The sequence below is a fragment of the Cibotium barometz genome, chromosome 27 (assembly GCF_041138505.1).
Source record: "Cibotium barometz isolate CiBa-2024 chromosome 27, ASM4113850v1, whole genome shotgun sequence".
In the NCBI taxonomy this organism is placed as follows: domain Eukaryota; kingdom Viridiplantae; phylum Streptophyta; class Polypodiopsida; order Cyatheales; family Cibotiaceae; genus Cibotium; species Cibotium barometz.
In genome coordinates, this window is record NC_141072.1 from 27,761,627 (window position 1) to 27,778,937 (window position 17,311).

The 17,311-nt window shown below is 40.0% G+C and overlaps 1 protein-coding gene across 1 annotated transcript; it reads right to left on the reverse strand.

The window, feature by feature from the left end:
• Positions 1-9,968: 9,968 nt before the first annotated feature.
• LOC147623248 (uncharacterized) lies at positions 9,969-12,941 on the reverse strand. The gene is made up of 3 exons (XM_086821754.1): positions 12,600-12,941; positions 12,271-12,514; positions 9,969-10,355 (listed from the first exon to the last, which is right to left on the reverse strand). The coding sequence occupies exons 1-3, from the start codon at positions 12,878-12,880 to the stop codon at positions 9,969-9,971; spliced, it is 912 nt and encodes a 303-aa protein (XP_086677880.1). The 5' UTR covers positions 12,881-12,941.
• Positions 12,942-17,311: the final 4,370 nt, after the last annotated feature.

Consider the following 17,311-nt stretch of genomic DNA (forward strand, 5'->3'; position numbering starts at 1 on the left):
GTGCTTGGCCGAAACTTAAAGCCATTCTGGATTTGAAAAGAAAGATTGGTTATTCATTCTTACATAGCATTATTTTTCCAGGGCAGTTGGTGGTGGGCTCGAGTATACAACCACATGTTTTAAAAATGTCAGCTCTCGGTCTTGGGAGTGAACTAGATTTGGTAAGCATAATGAGACTGTGTGGTAACTTCCAAAAAATGTGGGTGCATTTTGATCATGTGCATCGTGTTCATGGTTGGTGTACAATGGGGGCTTTTGTTTAAAATCCTTTCCTCAAGGAACTTCTGACCATTGCTACGTGTGAATTTAAGGTTGAGGATAGATATGCCCAAAAAGAGTTTTGGAAAATGTTAAATGTTGTAGTGCAAGAATGTGGGTATGGTAAACTTGAGTTCAAGGGTTTTATGGTGGCTGATGAGGTCGGTGCAAATTGGATTGCAGTGTGCTCTGTTTATTTTTATGGGACGCATAAAAAAGAACATGTGCTTTTCATTGGGAGAAGAGCATGGTGAATCATACAAAAAAGTGTATCAGACCACCTTTCCATGAGGAACACAAGGGGTTGTGTAGAAAGTGGAAGAATGCAAGCTCGGATGTTGCAGTCGACAAATTATAAATCTGCTTTAGAGCACTGCTGAAGAAATGGACATGTTGTGGAGGGTGAGTTGCCATCGATGGCAACATGGCTTGCATGGTGGGAAGTGAGTGCAATGCATTGGAGTTCTTGGTTTTTGACACACGAGAAAGATGGTCCTTTCTTGCCAACCATAAACCTTGTTTTGAAAACAAGCACTCTTGCATGAGAGCAGCTGCTCTGCTGATATCCAGTCGCTACTCCCAGTCTCCCAATTAGAGGTAACTTTCGCACTCTCCCAACCCAGTGAGTCTCACTCACAATTGAAGTGGCCATAATGTGCGAGCACTCTAGATTGTAGCAACGTAGGTGACTAGCACACCTCCTCAATTGCATTGTACCTAGAAAGCAATCACTACTACAAGTTACATAGTCTACCCATACATGACCATCATGTTTATGCTCTATTCCCACATTGAAGAATTTTGCCCAGAAGGAGGGAGCTCAAAAGAAATATATCCATCATAGGACATAGGCAATTCATCAATAGATACTATTTGATGCACACTTTCAAAGGCAACATGTACATTGCTCCCTCTAGGCTAAACATGAATAAGATCAAAAACACTCGATCAATGCAAAGAGGATGAGATCCACCACGTTATTTGCTTCACAGTTTCCTCCTTATCAAGCACTACCAAGTTGATAGTATGAAACCTAACCTTATAAAATGCTTGAACATCTGCATCCAATACATGTCCCTCAGTTCCATCAACAAGAGTTTAAGCTTCAATCTTGATACTTTCTACACCCAAAGTTATTGGGTGTAGAGTGAACCTCTTGGTAGAGAGTGCAAAGTGTTATTGTATTTTTGAACAAGATATCTCATTATATCTATGGCTTGAACGTATAACAACCTTTGTTCTCACCTGTGGACCATAGATGGTCACACACCTAGCCATTGTAAATGTCAAAAGAGTAGGTTAGAAACCAAGAGCAGGAAGGAAAATGGCCAGATGATGCCAAGTGGAAATGCATGTACACCAATTGATAATTTGTATGCCTGAGCTCACAAAATACAATATTTTAGTGTAATTGATTCTTGATTTTCAAGGCATAGGAAATAACCACCTTTAATTACAAGGGCTAGAAAGAATTTATTATGACAATTGTCAATAAAGATAAAATTGTATATTAGATAACCACCTCTAATATATATCTTGACTAACATTTCATAAAGATAATATATATGTATTATTTATTTATATATTACATTTATAGATATTATGTTTATTCAATATATATAAATCTTATTAATATGTATTTCTATAATTACATTATATTAATATACTCAATATATATATCTAATTATATTATCTTTAAAAAATAATCAACATTTATACGTATATGGAATTTCAATGTGTGTGTGTGTAATTATATTATTTATTAAAATCAAATGTGCATGCTATTTATATATGTATTTATAAAATTATTTATAATATATAAAAAACATATATGCTAAGAAAAAATATATATACAAATCCTATATTTTGTGGTTACTCTAGATCAAACTTTAAATATGTCCTTTTACATATATATATATATATACATGTGTGTGTGTGTGTGTGTGTGTGTGTGTGTGTGTGTGTGTGTGTGTGTGCGCAATTAGAGTATGCAAAGAAATATTCAACTTATTAATACATATAATCATATTCAAATCTAAAATATTCAAATAAAATTTTCAAGCTAGGAAATTTGTGCAGTATGTCGAGAATGATAGACGTTTAAAGAAAAAAGTGTAATAAAAAAGAATCAAAGAAATTATATAGCAAGTTTTTTCCAACAATTATTAAAATAGATCTAAAATTACTATATAGAGAACGTTGCCCCAATATATAGAATATGAAACCTAAAAATGATGGACAAGTAATAACGCTCCAAAACCACCCAGAATTAATGCGACGGCTTTGTACCTGGCCGCCCAAGAGTTATGATGACACTGATGGACTGGTCGGCCAAAAATCAAGTGCACAGTTTAAGATACATGATTTCAATTTCAATGTGTCTCTTTTCCTCTCTCTTTCTCTCATTCTCTTTTCTAAAAACCCTACATTTGTTCTCTCTTCCTCTACAGCACACAGAAAGAAACCCATATACATTTTCTTCTCACTTCCTCTCCACCACACAGAAAGAAACCCTCTTATATCTCTTCTCTCTTCCTCTCCACCACACAAAAAGAAACCATCATCGTGTTTGTATTGTGGTCGCCCTTGCTCAAGCGATGGGAGAGTACTCCTCCAAGGATCGAATCGGGCTCTCCACTCTCTCCTCCACTGTTAGCGCAACCCCACAATGGCTCCAAAAAGGTATGCTCATCCTTGACCTTCACCCTTGCAAATCTGTTCTCACCATAGCCACCAAGGAGTGGAAGAAGAAGCTTGCTTGCTCACTATGGCCATGGTGACAAGAATATGTGCTAAATCTCTTGCTTGCCATGGCCAAAATGTCCAAGGTATTCATAAAAAAAGGGGGTGGAGGGGCTGCCTGCCCTCGCCTACTTTTTTTTAGAGAGGCATGTAACTCTATTCTATATACACAAGGAAAATTCCGGATACAATACTACAATGGCAAGGGGCTATGGGGCCATTTTATATGGCCGTTATGATGCAATCGACCTGTAGAAAGGCACCCGACAGGACAAAAAACTCCACGACTTGCTAATGTGTACAGTCGGCTAGCATCTGTGAAGTCCACGACTCATGCAAATCAGTCGGCCAACTCCAGTATGTACACTGATGCAGTCGGCCAACAACAAGGTTCTCCTGCCACCACCACAGGGCAACCACCCAAGCCAAGAAAAATAGGAAAAATGGGAAAAAATACAGAGAGTGGGAAAAAATGAGAAAACACCTAATACGGGTGGGCACACCCACAAACAAAGGCCCTGGTGTATATGTATAGACAGGAGATGACTTCTAACACCTTCTCTCAGCCCTTGGCTGTGGAACCATCCCCAGGGAGCTGGAGTGTCACTGGAGCAACACCTGAGATAGCAACTTCGTGAAGAGGTCCACCGCACTGTCCTCCGTTGAATAGAACTCTAGCAAGATGTCATCAACCAACGATCTTTTCACGAACAAAGTGCCTCTGGATGACCAAGGATTCCACCAGTGGAAACCCACCAATCCTGCCAAGTAACCTCTGCAACTTCACCATACAACACTTGGAAGGAATGCTTCCCCCCTCTGCCACATCGGCGGGAACTATCTCCAACCTGCCCTCACTGTGAACTGGGATAGTGGATGTATCCCCAGTAAGAATGTGACAAGAATACCTGCAGAGATCCTCTAAATCAAAACGGGAAGGAGTCATGTGCCTGGAAGCACTACTGTCTAGAATCCACTCTCGAGTATCCGAGCGGCGAGTCCTCCAACCTCCTCCTTGCCCAAAGAAAATGAAACATCAGTGTCCATCACCTCCAAGTGCACAAATGCTGGAGTCTTCACGATTGCTATTGAGGATTCTTCACCCTTCTCGGTGTTCTGCTTGGGACACTGCCTCAAATAGTGGCCTTTCTTGCCACAATCATTTACAAGTCCTCGCTGTCTTTAGTTTCTCGCGGTGGTCTAAGTCGGACTTCTTCTCAGAAGACTTCTGCGATGAAGCCTTCCCTTTTTCCTTGTTTACGGACTTTCTACCGTTGGCCAGTTAAGGCCTCTGAACCTCCGCCTTGTGGAGGGTTCGAGAATCTTTCCTCCTGGTCCAAGACCATGGGCACAAGCTCCTCCCACGTGATGGTGCTGAGCCTGCCCACTGGTGATCAAAGACGAGTAGAATGCTGAGTACTCAGAGGGCAAATGCGACAGCAACGCTATGGCCATATCCTTTGATGATATCTCCTTCCGAGTCTGAAGAACTTCTTGTTGAAGAGCTTGTAGCTTGTTAATGTGCTCCTGCATCGTCGATGACTTTGCAGGGTTCATAACCCACATCTATACTTCCAAATCCTCTTCATGGACGATACCAGTTATAAAGAGAAGCCAAATGCTGCCATATACCTCTGGCGAGGAAAGGCTAATGAGGCGATTAATGAGTGCTCGGCTTTTATGATGGACAGGCAGCAAAGGTCCCTATAGTCCATACTCCCCACAGCCCCGCTCTCGCAGAGCCTCTGTCCAAACCTCATATGGCAACATGCCATCATATAGTGACTACTTTTAGACTAGGTGACAAGTGGCCTTTGTTTTTGTTTAATACGCTCTCTCTCTCTCTCTCTCTCTCTCTCTCTCTCTCTCTCTCTCTCTCTCTCTCTCTCTCTCACACACACACACACACACACACCTCTTCTTTTTTTTAGAGTTATTGGTAGCTTTCTTAATATTCTCTCTCACGCACACACCACTCTCTCTCTCTCTCTCTCTCTCTCTCTCTCATGCACACACACCACTCTCCCTCACACACATAAACCTAGAAATCTCTCTCTCTCTCTCTCTCTCTCATACACACCACTCCCTCATACACTTGGCCCTATCTCTTGCATTACACATACATACCCCTCTCTATTCCTCTCTCATTATAATCACACACACACCCCCTATCTCTTGCATTACACATACATACCCCTCTCTATTCCTCTCTCATTATAATCACACACACACCAATATATATATATATATATATATATATATATATATATATATCTATCTCAAAGCATCTTCTTTTTTATAGACCAAGCCCATGGTTAAAAAATTGTTACATATGACAAGGGAATCAGTCCCAGGAAATTTCAAATGTATATATCCAAAGAAATAGTGTTGAATGCTTTAGGAAAGGGAGGTATCTATGGATAGATTATTGGTGACACAGAGCTTACAAATGTACTAGAAGATCTCTTGTTCTTGAAAATAAGGGATATTTCAATTTTGCTTTCTATATGTAGAAGCAAAAGAGTGTCTTTATGCTTGTATATGAAAATGCTAAAATATATTCTAATTTATAGTCTTTTTTAGGTTATGCAAGTTGGTTGCACAAGCGAGGGAAGGCCCCACTATATGATCCTTTTGAATGAAAGAAAGCTATTCTTAGATTATCTTTGGAGATTAGCCTTGATTATCTTAGATTAGAGAGAAATATAAAGATGACTAAGATATCCAAAGGTTCATAAAGAATTCAAAGAGTATCAAAGGTACAATAGTCCTTGGGCTAGTGCCTTTTATAGTCCTATGACCCTCATGCTCTAACACCACATGTAAATTTTCCTAAGTCCCATAAGTCTAGGTCCATTCCCCATGTGTATGTGCAAGCTTAAAATCCCTTTGTTACAAACCATCTCCTCTTACAATGATTTATTCCTCAAAATTAAAGGGTGGTCGTGCACAAATGACACATATAAAGCTATATACAAAAGCCAAAAATATCACATCCAAATCTGAATGTCAATGTCGTCATCAAGGGCGTATGACTCCTCCTGTGGATCAAATGGCAAGGAATGTAGTGTAATGTTGATGATGAAGCTAACAATACATCCTCTGAGTCCAATGTAAAGCTAAGGAGCAGTACAATCCCTAGGGTTAAATGGAAACTTGAAGACCATATTTTTTCCTTTCATCAAAAGTAGACTTTTGAGTATATTATATTTTAGAAATTATGAGAAGGTTATGTACAATTCTTCTCTATTTCAAATGGGATTATGAATATAATTCATGGCATAAATATTTTATGCTAAAAGAGAAATTATGGGTATAATTGATTTTGTAAATCCCATAAGGAGACCCTTTCACAAGGTTCGTAAAAACACTCTCTTTTTACAGTACAATAATATCAAAGACATAATTTATATATATATATAAAGTTTATACAAGAATCAATTCCATACAAGCTAAACCGGCTCTCTTATTTTTTTCCTTTATATTGCCGATGATCTAGAATTCGACCTTCCAGCCTCTACATGTTGGGCAAAACCCTACGAGACCATACACCTCATCGTCGGCCACCACTGGCGAGGACTCAAGGCGACCTGTCGCCCCCTCAGGCTCCGTCACTCGATCCTCCTGTCCCTCAAAGAGATGTCTACACACTAGAATGGGCTAATTCACTGCACAAACCTAGGCCCTTAGAACTAGGCAGCATCACAATCACTCGTCTCAATCAACAAACCTCATTCTCCCAATGGTACCATGGGCCAACTTTGGGCCTTACTAACGTCTCTGCCATCTAGCTACACAAACATAAGAACGGGGCAACGTCAAGGCAGGGGCAAGTTATACCTGTACCTTAATTTAACCCCCACAATCCATTTACTCAACTAAACCATAGGACTAGAATTCATGTTACCTTCTTAAGAAAACAATCCTTTTGTTTAAAAGAATACAACCTTAAAAAGTAAATCAATCAAATAGATCACTATTAACAATTAATAGAGAAGCTGGGGCCATACCTCAACCCCTAAGAATGATATATAATTGAAAAATATATATATATATATATATATATATATACCTTATAGAAATTTATCGTTTATCGTTATCTTTGCTTGTTAATAAGAGTTTTAGAGCTTGATATATGACAATAGAGAGTCTTCTAATACCTTCTCTTTACAATTGAAATCATTTGATCATCCCCAAGCTTTATCTCCTCTTACTCGTACTATAACTTTTCTCTCTTTCGAAGGTCTATAGCAAAGTAGCCTTCTCTTGCAGGGCTACAGCATACTATTCTTTCTTTAAAAGAAAAGCTATGGAGTAGTAGTTTCTTCTTCATAAAGGTTCAGCTTTCTTTTCCAAGAGATTAGATAAGAATGAAGGGATATATGCATCTCAAGGTCTAGAATCACCTTGTAGCTACTCGCTACATTCTTACAGTTTCTCTTATAGAGACCTTGACAGAACCAACGAATTGTTTTAGACATAACTCTCTGATAAAAACTCAGAATATAGTCGTATAACTAGTCAAAAGAATCGAGAAGGCATCTAGTCTACAAGCCATCGTTGGTAGAATAGGCAAACACGCATGTATATAGCCGTAAATGCGCCATCTTTAGAAACACGTTACTTTTTCACATTTTTTGTATGCATGGACTCTGAATATATAAAAGTACTCTAAATACGACCTCCTATCACCTAGATTCGAATTTCTATTTTTGGAGATACTTATCTCTTAATAGAACTATTCTTGTCTTCTGGATTTTTGGAGCTAATATTTTTATTCTAACACTTTCCTAATGTTTCTAGCCTTATTATCTCACTCTTCTCTAAGTGCACTCTCTTTCCTTCTTGAAATCTATATTAAAAGACACAAACATGGCTTGGGAGGGACCTTACATTGAGTATTTGAATTAGTGATACATCTCTTGCACACGTGGTTAGAGATACTCCACAAGATACCCATGAGCATATGATGGATCATGAGGAGCTTAAGCTTGAGGTTCTTATGTTACTAACCATCTGTCTCTAACAATGAACTCAAAGGGAAGGCCCCGGAGCCTATGCATCTGGATCATCGTGTTGTGATGGATAACAAGGAATTTCTTTTCCTTGATAACATTTGTAAATCCTTGGGGTTAAGGGAGAATGAGGCCCTAAGCATATTAGCAATTGGGTCTGGTTTCTGCAAAGAAGACACACCTAAGCAACAGACTGCAGGTGTACAGATAGATTTTGATGATCGTGATCTTACCAAAGCGCTACCATTCCAAGGTTATGATACAAAACGTACAATTGATGAAACTGTTTCCAATGCTCTTGTTACTATAGAAAATGTAGCAGCAGAGTATGAAAGTATCCCTCAAGAAGCATTTCAACCACATAAGTGCTTGCATGTAGATACATCAATTGAGCAACGTGGAAGCAATATGTGGAAGCAGTATAGACATATGCAACCCACGCACAAGCCAATGTGATGATGACATTGAGGTGGGGTTAAATCAAAGTTCTAAGAAGCCATGCCTTCATATTTATAAGTGAGTTGTTACTAACACCTAAACTTTTTCTCTTGTAGAAAGCTTATATTTTTGACAAGTTTGCTGCACATGGAGGTGGACTTCGTGTGCAATCCGATGGACGAGACACCTCCCTAATTTATTACCTTCCTAGGCTCTCTCCATCATTTATTCGAGTAATCAGCTACTACGGCAAGAATTTAAGCATTTCAAATCTGAAGAAAGGCTTAATTTCGCGCCGTAACGCACAGGCCTTTTTTTAAATTATTCTACTCATTCATGCATTATGTACACTTTTTTGATGATTAATTTGTCTACAAACATCAAAAAAAATTAATTTTTTAAAAAATGTTGTATCTACTGCTGCCAGACTTCACCAAGTGATTTTGAGCCCCAAATGGCTTTTTTTTTGTCCCTGAGCTTTTCTAAGGCCTTATTGAGCATTAAGCCTTTTTTTGTCCTAAAATAAATTCAGTTTAATTTTGTTTCTACACTATGGAAGGATCCTTTATTCAATGCCAACAACAATACCACGTATAATAAGATTATAATCAAATTTCATATTTGTTTTCACAATCACCTTATCATAATACAAATTTTGTTCCTGTTTGACTAAAGCAGTTAATACATGATCAACAGTTTTACCCATTCAAACCACAATACATGAAATGAAATGTCTACTTTTATAACACAGTTGAACCAAATAAAAACGTTGGTTAACGAGTCATTTACAATATCTTATAGATTCAAAAAAATGTATTAAAATGTTGGAGATTACAAAAGGCACAAAGGCTGCATAAAAGCTTAATCCTATCCAATAAAGCCTTCCCTATGGAGCGCTTTATCCTGACGTAGACGTAGTGCAAGTGCCATGTCAACAGGCTTTAGGGTCACCCTTTTGGCGTGAGCATGGCACAACACCGAATCTTGAAATAGAGAGACCAAAATTTTCTGACGCCTCTTGGAGGACCTCGAGTGCCGTACTCTGGACCCGAGTGACCCTGTCACTGTACTTGTCGATGACTTCTTTTACAACTCTTGCAAAAGGGGCCTTCGCTATGATAGGGTCTATGCAATTTTGGTACTTTCTAATTTCTCGCGTAGCCACGGTCCCCGGTTTCCATCTTCTCTTCTTTTTGGCTACAGGGGGTGGTGGTGGATGCGACCTCTCTTCCCATGGTTGTTTATCATTTCTAAATTTTTTTCACCTTTCTTGTTCGGCTGGATCTAGAGTTAGTCTTCTTTTACTTGCTTCTGCCTTCTTCTTTTCTTGTTCTTGTTTTAATCTGCGTGCTTCTTGAATTCTTTGTTGCTCCTCCTGCTCCCGTCTTTCCCTCTCCCTTCGTTTCTCTTCTTGTCGTCGTTCCTCCTCTTCCATCTCCACCTCTGGGGCTGCCTGTTTGCACGTTCCTTCTTTCTCTTAACACAAATCTTTATTCTTTGTGTTTTAGGTGGAGGCTAGGACTGACACCTCTCAAGTTCCTCATGTAGTGTTTGTGCTAAGAGCCTATCCTGCTCCTCACGACGGCTTATTTCCTCTGTTTCATAGAAGTCAGTAGCCTGTTGATACTGCTCTTGCTCAGTATAGAAAAGTGCTTCCTGGTCTTTCTCAAATGCGATCCTTAGCTCCTCTTCTAGTTGCTGAGGGAGTAGATCTTGCTCTTGGTCTCTTCTTCTATGCGCCTCCTCATCAATCTGGCATTGTTGCTCTTCTAGCACACGACGCTGCTGTTGCTCAGTCTCTAAGAGAGGTCGGGGGAATGGTATACGCGTGGCTCTAAATGAGCCGATGTCTCCAAGCTGCTTAGAGACATCCTCAATATTGTCCAGTCCTGAAAACACATCCTGCTGTACACCATCCTGTTCAGTCTCTACCTCTCTGTCCATGCTTGTATGCTTCTTTTTGATGCGTTTTTGCACTTATTGAAATGCCTGTGCCGTGGCGACTGCCTGTATCAAATTGTGTGCACCAGCAGACGGTACGTTTGGGTTCTCAGTCTTGCGTGCAGTGTGCTTAGTTCTAGCCATCCATTGACTTACACGAGTGAATGAATGTGAAAATGTACTTTTAAAACTGACTTTTATAAGTTTATATAGTTTTTGAAAAAACTTATTGAGATTAAAAAAATCTCTAAAAATTTTTAAAAAATGACTTAAAAAAGGGTACAATTTTTTAATATGGAACCCATTTTCAACCGATACGCCTACGTACACCGAACCACTCACGCATCCCATGCATGGCACTAATTAATGCCAATAAATAGATAGAAAGGTAAATACCATATATGGGTGACATGTGTTTCTCCCCATGCATCAACCATTTGCTGATGAGTAAATGTATGTATTGCAGTCTTTAAGTTTGTAATCTCCTCAGCAAAAACAAGTGGAGCCTTTTCTAGCAATTGAATCGTTTTATCAAGTGACTCCCACACCCTTGCACGCTTGAGACCAAGCTCTGCATTATTCCCACGATAAGTGGTGCATTCACAAATGGCCTTCCATATCTCATATTTTATGTGACTATTGTACCCCTCGTAATTTAAGAGAAGGTGTCTAGCTTTGGACCCACCCATGCATATTTTGTTTGGATTATCCTGACCCGGTTCTGACCTTTTAGTATCCTTAGTTAACTTTACAGCACCACCATGAAGCCCCCCACGCTTGAGAGGACATCTTCCAGCTTACTGATGCATTTGTTTGCGAAGATGTTCAGGCTCCATATTCCATGCATAATTGATATGTAACTTCAGTAATTTGTCCATTATACGTAACCTAGCATGAAGCGTGCAAATATGAACACGGGAAAGTGAAATCTCTAATATAGGGCTCCATGAGATATCTTCTTGATCACGATTAGGCGGACAATTGGTATTACAACTCATAATGTCATTAACGCACTGCATAGGTTTCTTTGGATCTTTGTTTTGCGTTGTATTCATTGAAGATGGTTGTACATTTTTCTTGCCCTTTGCATGAGATTTGGCTGTCTTGGCGACTGCAACCTTGCCTGAAGCTTTGTCGCGTTCAATATACTCTGATTTTGAATGGCAGCAATAAATACATGGAAAAAAGTTATTTGCTCCTAGCTTGCATCCTAGCATAAACTTGAATGTCTTTAAATCCTCTGCCATGTGCCATTCAACTGTAAATGTTTCTGCATCTTCCACATGCAAAGTCTCTCCTTTTGATTGCAATGATATGACGTTTGGGATGCCTGTTCTTCGAGTAAGGTACCATCGCAATGTATCTTTCGTCTCTTGTGGAAGCTCAAATGCTGACAACCACCATATATTCTTTTCTGATTGCACTCCATAGTAATCTTTTCCCTGAGATTGCCTTCCCGTATTGAAATTTGAGGCTTGTGCACTACAGTCAAGAAGATTATCATCCTGTTCCGAATTTCCTTTGATAGCCTTGTTCATAAGTGTTAGGCTGACTCTTTCTAATTTTCGTCCTTTTATAATTTGACACTCATCAAGCTTTAACATAAACACAGAGCCTGACCTTGTCACTCCTCAATGCTTAGACCATAATAAGAAATCATAGCTCTTTGAAGGGTCCTTAAATCAATAAAGACATTGTTGTACTTGTTGTATTCAAATACCTTAGTACATACAGGCAGAGCATCCTCCACATGACGGTAGCCACCTAACATGTTCGCAATGTCTGAGTTTGCACTTTTTCTTGCCATGGTTACACTGTATGCAGTTGGTAGCATGGGTCGTAGAAGTCCTTTAACACAATGACCTAGTGTAAACACCCTGTAAATGGCTTCATATCCCTTCCTACTGACACCAACACTATCACATGCATCCCTAGTCTGTATGGGGCTTACCATATTTTGCAGCTCTCCATAAATTTTGTTTCGGATTTGCTTAGCTATTTTGCATGTGGGATCTTCTAGCAGCTTTGATATGTCTGATAACTTAACAACATGTTTCAATATGCTTGCTCTACATTCCTCAGCACCACCTTCATATCCCATCATATCCCCAACAATATCTCTACATGGAACATAAATACAAAATAACATCAATATGTTTCAAAAAACAGAATGGCCTACAAAATAATGGCAAGAATAGAAGTTACCTTGCCAAGGTTTCTAGGGACTGACGCTTTCTCTTCCGTTGTCGAAAGCCTACTGGAAGCTTCTTCAGGCTTGCAAGGTGTCGTTGCTTGTTTCGTACATCTTGTTTGGCTGCATTCATCTTGTCCCGTTCAATATCAAAGGCCTGCTTAAGCAACAAGTTGTTCTTCTGGAGCTCCTGATTCTGAGCTTTCAAGTTGTTCCACTTCTTCAAGCCTATCAATGTCCTTCTTGTGTTGCTGCTGCAACTCATGCCATAAGCCTCGAAAGTGCACACTTGCATGCGATTTACTGAGCTGCAACAAAAGAAAGCCTCCTACAATAGCCAAATAGACTATTAGCTCCATCACCTACATACGTAAGAAATGTAGTAATATTAACAAAATGAGGTGGAGCATTGGTGAGAGGGTCAATAGGGTATATGAATCCATTCATCCAGAGGTCAATACATTTTCGCCCTTGTGATCGAAGAGTACCCAATGGCACATTGCTCACACCACTTGTTTTTGAGCTGCGGCGGGATGGTAGCATACTCACAGCAGCCAAATCTACATGTAACCTGAACTTTGGTGCTCTGTTAGATATATCTTCAAGTGGCATTTTATTTAGGGTTAGGCAATGCTGAAAAGTGCTTCTTGTAGAACACAATGCGAGAGTGAGGATAGGGTATTCTGAGGAGAGTACAATGTAGAATGTAGACGGAAGTAGGGGATATGTATGCTAAACAATGCAAGAATGGAAAGTGGTAAGCTCTGAAGCTATGGAGGTTGACAGAGGGATTTTCTGCACTTCAATGTGGGAAAGACATGAGAGAGAGAGAGAGAGAGAGAGAGAGAGAGAGAGAGAGAGAGAGAGAGAGAGAGCAGAAAATGATAAAAAGATGGGGCATGGAGGATGAGAGAGTGTGAGATATTAGCATTTGGAAGTGCAGAAATTATGGAAGCTTACTAATTAGAGCTGCTTGGCCATGGCACGCCCAAATGTGAGAAAGGAGAAGAGAGAGAGTTTCAGTGAGATGAGGGTGTCTTAGAGAGAGAATGTAGAGAAAGAAAGTGGTGGGGGTCCTAAAAGTGGAGGAAATGCTTTTCAGCCATTTTGAATTTGGTGAAACCAAAAAGTTACCCCCAATTTAGCTCAAGCAAATATATATTTGAAAAAATAGAAATTCAAATAATGATTGCATAAAGATCTCCTTTTCAGGCCTAGTCAAAGTTTGCTTAGAGTCCTTAAGCAAAAGTACTTAAAAACATAATATGGTAGCTTAAAGGGCCCCCATAGACCTCAACCTTCCCCTAATGACAGTTATTCAATCAAGACACATGCAGTTCAGGGAAAAACACAACAGTAGACTGCACATATAAGCATGAAACTGCATAGTATAGAAGCAATAAACATCATAACACAGAGAATCAAAGGTACTGCTGTCTTGTATTCATCATCATCAAACAACAAGTCCCAAAACACACAATACAATAGCAAGATGATAACAACTAACTACTCATGCAACGTGAAAAACTACTCCTTCGCCAAGAGATTATTTAGGTACATATAACTACCAAGGCACTTGTGTAAACATGCCTTTAAGGTTCAAAGCTTCAACCTTGATTGCTACCAAAGAGTAAGTAAAGGGTAATTACTAACAACTCAGGCAATAACACCTAGCACACCCGGTGGGCAATGTTTACAAAACATTGTGAGGACCCCTAATCCCTTGATCAGAAACAATATGAAAATGGTCTTCAGCTTCAGCCTGCCGCTCCTTTGCATCTGCAACTTCAACATCAGTACTGTCAAACTCCCCACCCATGTCTGCATCCACCACTCCTGCAACTATCTCCAGTGTTCCTGCTTCAATCTCCTTTTCCAACACTTCCTGAACGGTGTTCAGTTCTGGTTCTTCAACATTCCCTTGTCCTCCTGCATCCATTGACTGTATTTGAAGTTCACCCTGAACATTATCCAGCATTACAGCATCATTCTGCTCCTCAACTTGTGCAGGTTGCAAATACACTTGTTGTTGCAATTGTTCATACTGCTGCTTCAGCTCAGTAAACTGTTTCTGCAATAACAAATTCTCTTCTTTTGTCTCTTCCTCTGCAAAATGAAAAGATGCAGGGGGAAAGAGAGCTTGAGCTCTTTCAAGCACACACACACACACAAAACCCTAATAGAGAACACACAAGGTGAGAGGCTGAAAATCTTCTTCTTCTTCACTCAACACTCAACACACCATACACAAGATAAGAGTACACACAATATGAAAGGTACTCAACCAATACATACACGGGTTCTCTATAGTATGAACCCAACTAAATGAGCTGGCGCTATAACTATGCCAGTCTCTAGAATGGCTATCACACAGCCTGTCATCCCACTGGCCGCATATCACCCATGATCTCGCCAACCACGCCAGTGGTGTAAGTGTGGGGCCTATCTCCCAAGCGGGTCATCAGTGTCCACCGCCTCACTAGACGAGCTCGATATCTCAACACTCCCCCTCGAGCTCAACTCCATCTCATGTACACCAAGCGAAGCCCTGAATCTGCGGAGCTTCTCTGTACCCAATGCTTTGGTGAAGATGTCAGCTACCTGATCCTTTGTGCTGACATAAACAAGGTCAAGGTCTCCTAAGACCACCTCTCTGACGAAATGGTAGTGGACCTCTATATGCTTCGTGCGAGCATGAAAAACTGGGTTCCTGGCCAACTGTATACTGCTAATGTTGTCACAAAAAATGACAACTTGTCTATCCACTGATAGACCCAAATCTCCAAGTAGCTTTCTCAACCAAGCTACCTCACATGCCGCCATAGCAGCTCCTCTATACTCGGCCTCTGTACTGGATAGAGCAACCGTAGGCTGCTTCTTGCTGCTCCAAGTCACAGTAGCACTCCCCAAAGAAAACATGAATCCACTAGTAGATCTCCTATCTGAGATACTACCAGCCCAATCAACATCTGTGTACCCATGTACACATATCTCTGTCGTCCCAGTCTCATAGAATAGTCCACAATGCAAAGTAGACCTCACATACCTCAGTATGCATCTCAATGCATCCAAATGCAGTTTCCGTGGAACCTGAATAAACTGACTCACCAACCCAACAGCATAGCTCAAATCTGGTCTGGTGATCGTCATGTAGATCAAGCTTCCTACTATGCACCTATACATAGTAGGATCCTCCAAGATCTCTCCTGAATCTGCACTCAACTTGCCATTCTGATCCAATGGCAAGCTTACAGCTTGTCATACCATACTTGGACAACATGTCCAAGCCATACTGCCTCTGCAGTAATCCAATACCATGTGGTGACCTAATCACCTCAATGCCCAAGAAATATCTGAGCTCCCTCCTCAGATCCTTCATCTCGAACTTCTGTCTAAGCAAGATCTTTACATCAAAGATCTCTGCATCATGGTCTCCCGTAATGATCAAGTCGTCTACATAGATGACAACAAGCACAACCCCTCTATCACCATGTCTCACATACAACGAGAAATCTGCATTGGCTACATGAAAGCCAATAGTGACAAGATATTCAAAAATCTTGTCAGGCCATGCTCTTGGTGCTTGCTTTAAGCCATACAAGGCTTTCTTCAACCTGCAAACATGCTCGGGGTGACTCACATCCTCATAACCAGGTGGCTGCAACATATACACCTCTCCTTGCAAATCCCTATGCAAGAATGTATTCTTTACATCCATCTGATGTAAAGACCATTGCTTTGATGCAGCCACTGCTATCACAACTCTCATTGTTGCCATCTTGACAACTGGGCTGAAAGTTTCCTCATAATCAATGCCATATGTCTGCGCATATCCTTTGGCTACCAACCTAGCCTTATACCTGTTTATTCTTCCATCACTATTATGTTTTACTTTGTACACCCACTTGCATCCAATGGCTTTCTTGCCTTCAGGCAATTGCACTAAGTCCCAAGTTTCATTTCTCTATAGTGCATTCATCTCCTCATCCATAGCTTTCTCCCAACACACATTTTCAACAGCCTCTTCAATGCATGTGGGCTCAACAACCTGCACAACCTTTGCCATATATGCATAGTGATGTGCCACTTTGCCAAGTAGAGCCGGAATCATCAAGATCTCTCCATTTAACCAAAAATTCTGTAGTGAGTTTATGTCGTGTTTCTTTCTGTCTGACATCAAGAATTATCTCTGGAATTAAGAGTATGTGTTCATCTTCGATTTCTAGAACATAATCCAAATGATCTAAAACTGAAAAATCACCGTCCACAAACTTTTTGAGCCAAGAAATGTGAAAAGTTGGATGAATTCTACCCCAAGAAGGTGGTAACTCCAACTTATAACTGAGAGATGAGTTCTTCTTAATAATACGAAACGGTCCATAATATCTTGGGCGAAGCTTTGGGAAAACTAATTTCACTGTCTTGTATCGATGAATAGTAATACCAAGTCTCCTTTTTGAAATTCCATGTGACGACGACGCTTATTAGCTGTGCATTGATATTGCTCTTGAACGCTGATCATCTTATCCTTAATCTATAATAGAATATCTTGCATTTCCTGAATGAGGTGGTCTACTAAAGCAACTTTATATTGAAGAACAAAGTTGGAAGGAATAAGGGGAGTATGGCCATAAGCTACTTGAAAAGGTGTCATTCCAATAGCTGAATGATAAGAATTATTATAAGCAAATTCCACCAAAGATAAATATTCTTCCCGTGAAGCTAA

Coding starts and splice junctions, on each gene's coding strand:
- LOC147623248 (XM_086821754.1), bottom strand. CDS start 12,880: ATGCAAGTGTGCACTTTCGAGGCTTATGGCATGAGTTGCAGCAGCAAC. Junction 12,515..12,599: donor TCCCTAGAAACCTTGGCAAG/GTAACTTCTATT, acceptor TGTTCCATGTAG/AGATATTGTTGGGGATATGA. Junction 10,356..12,270: donor GATATGAAGCCATTTACAGG/GTGTTTACACTA, acceptor GGTGTACAGCAG/GATGTGTTTTCAGGACTGGA.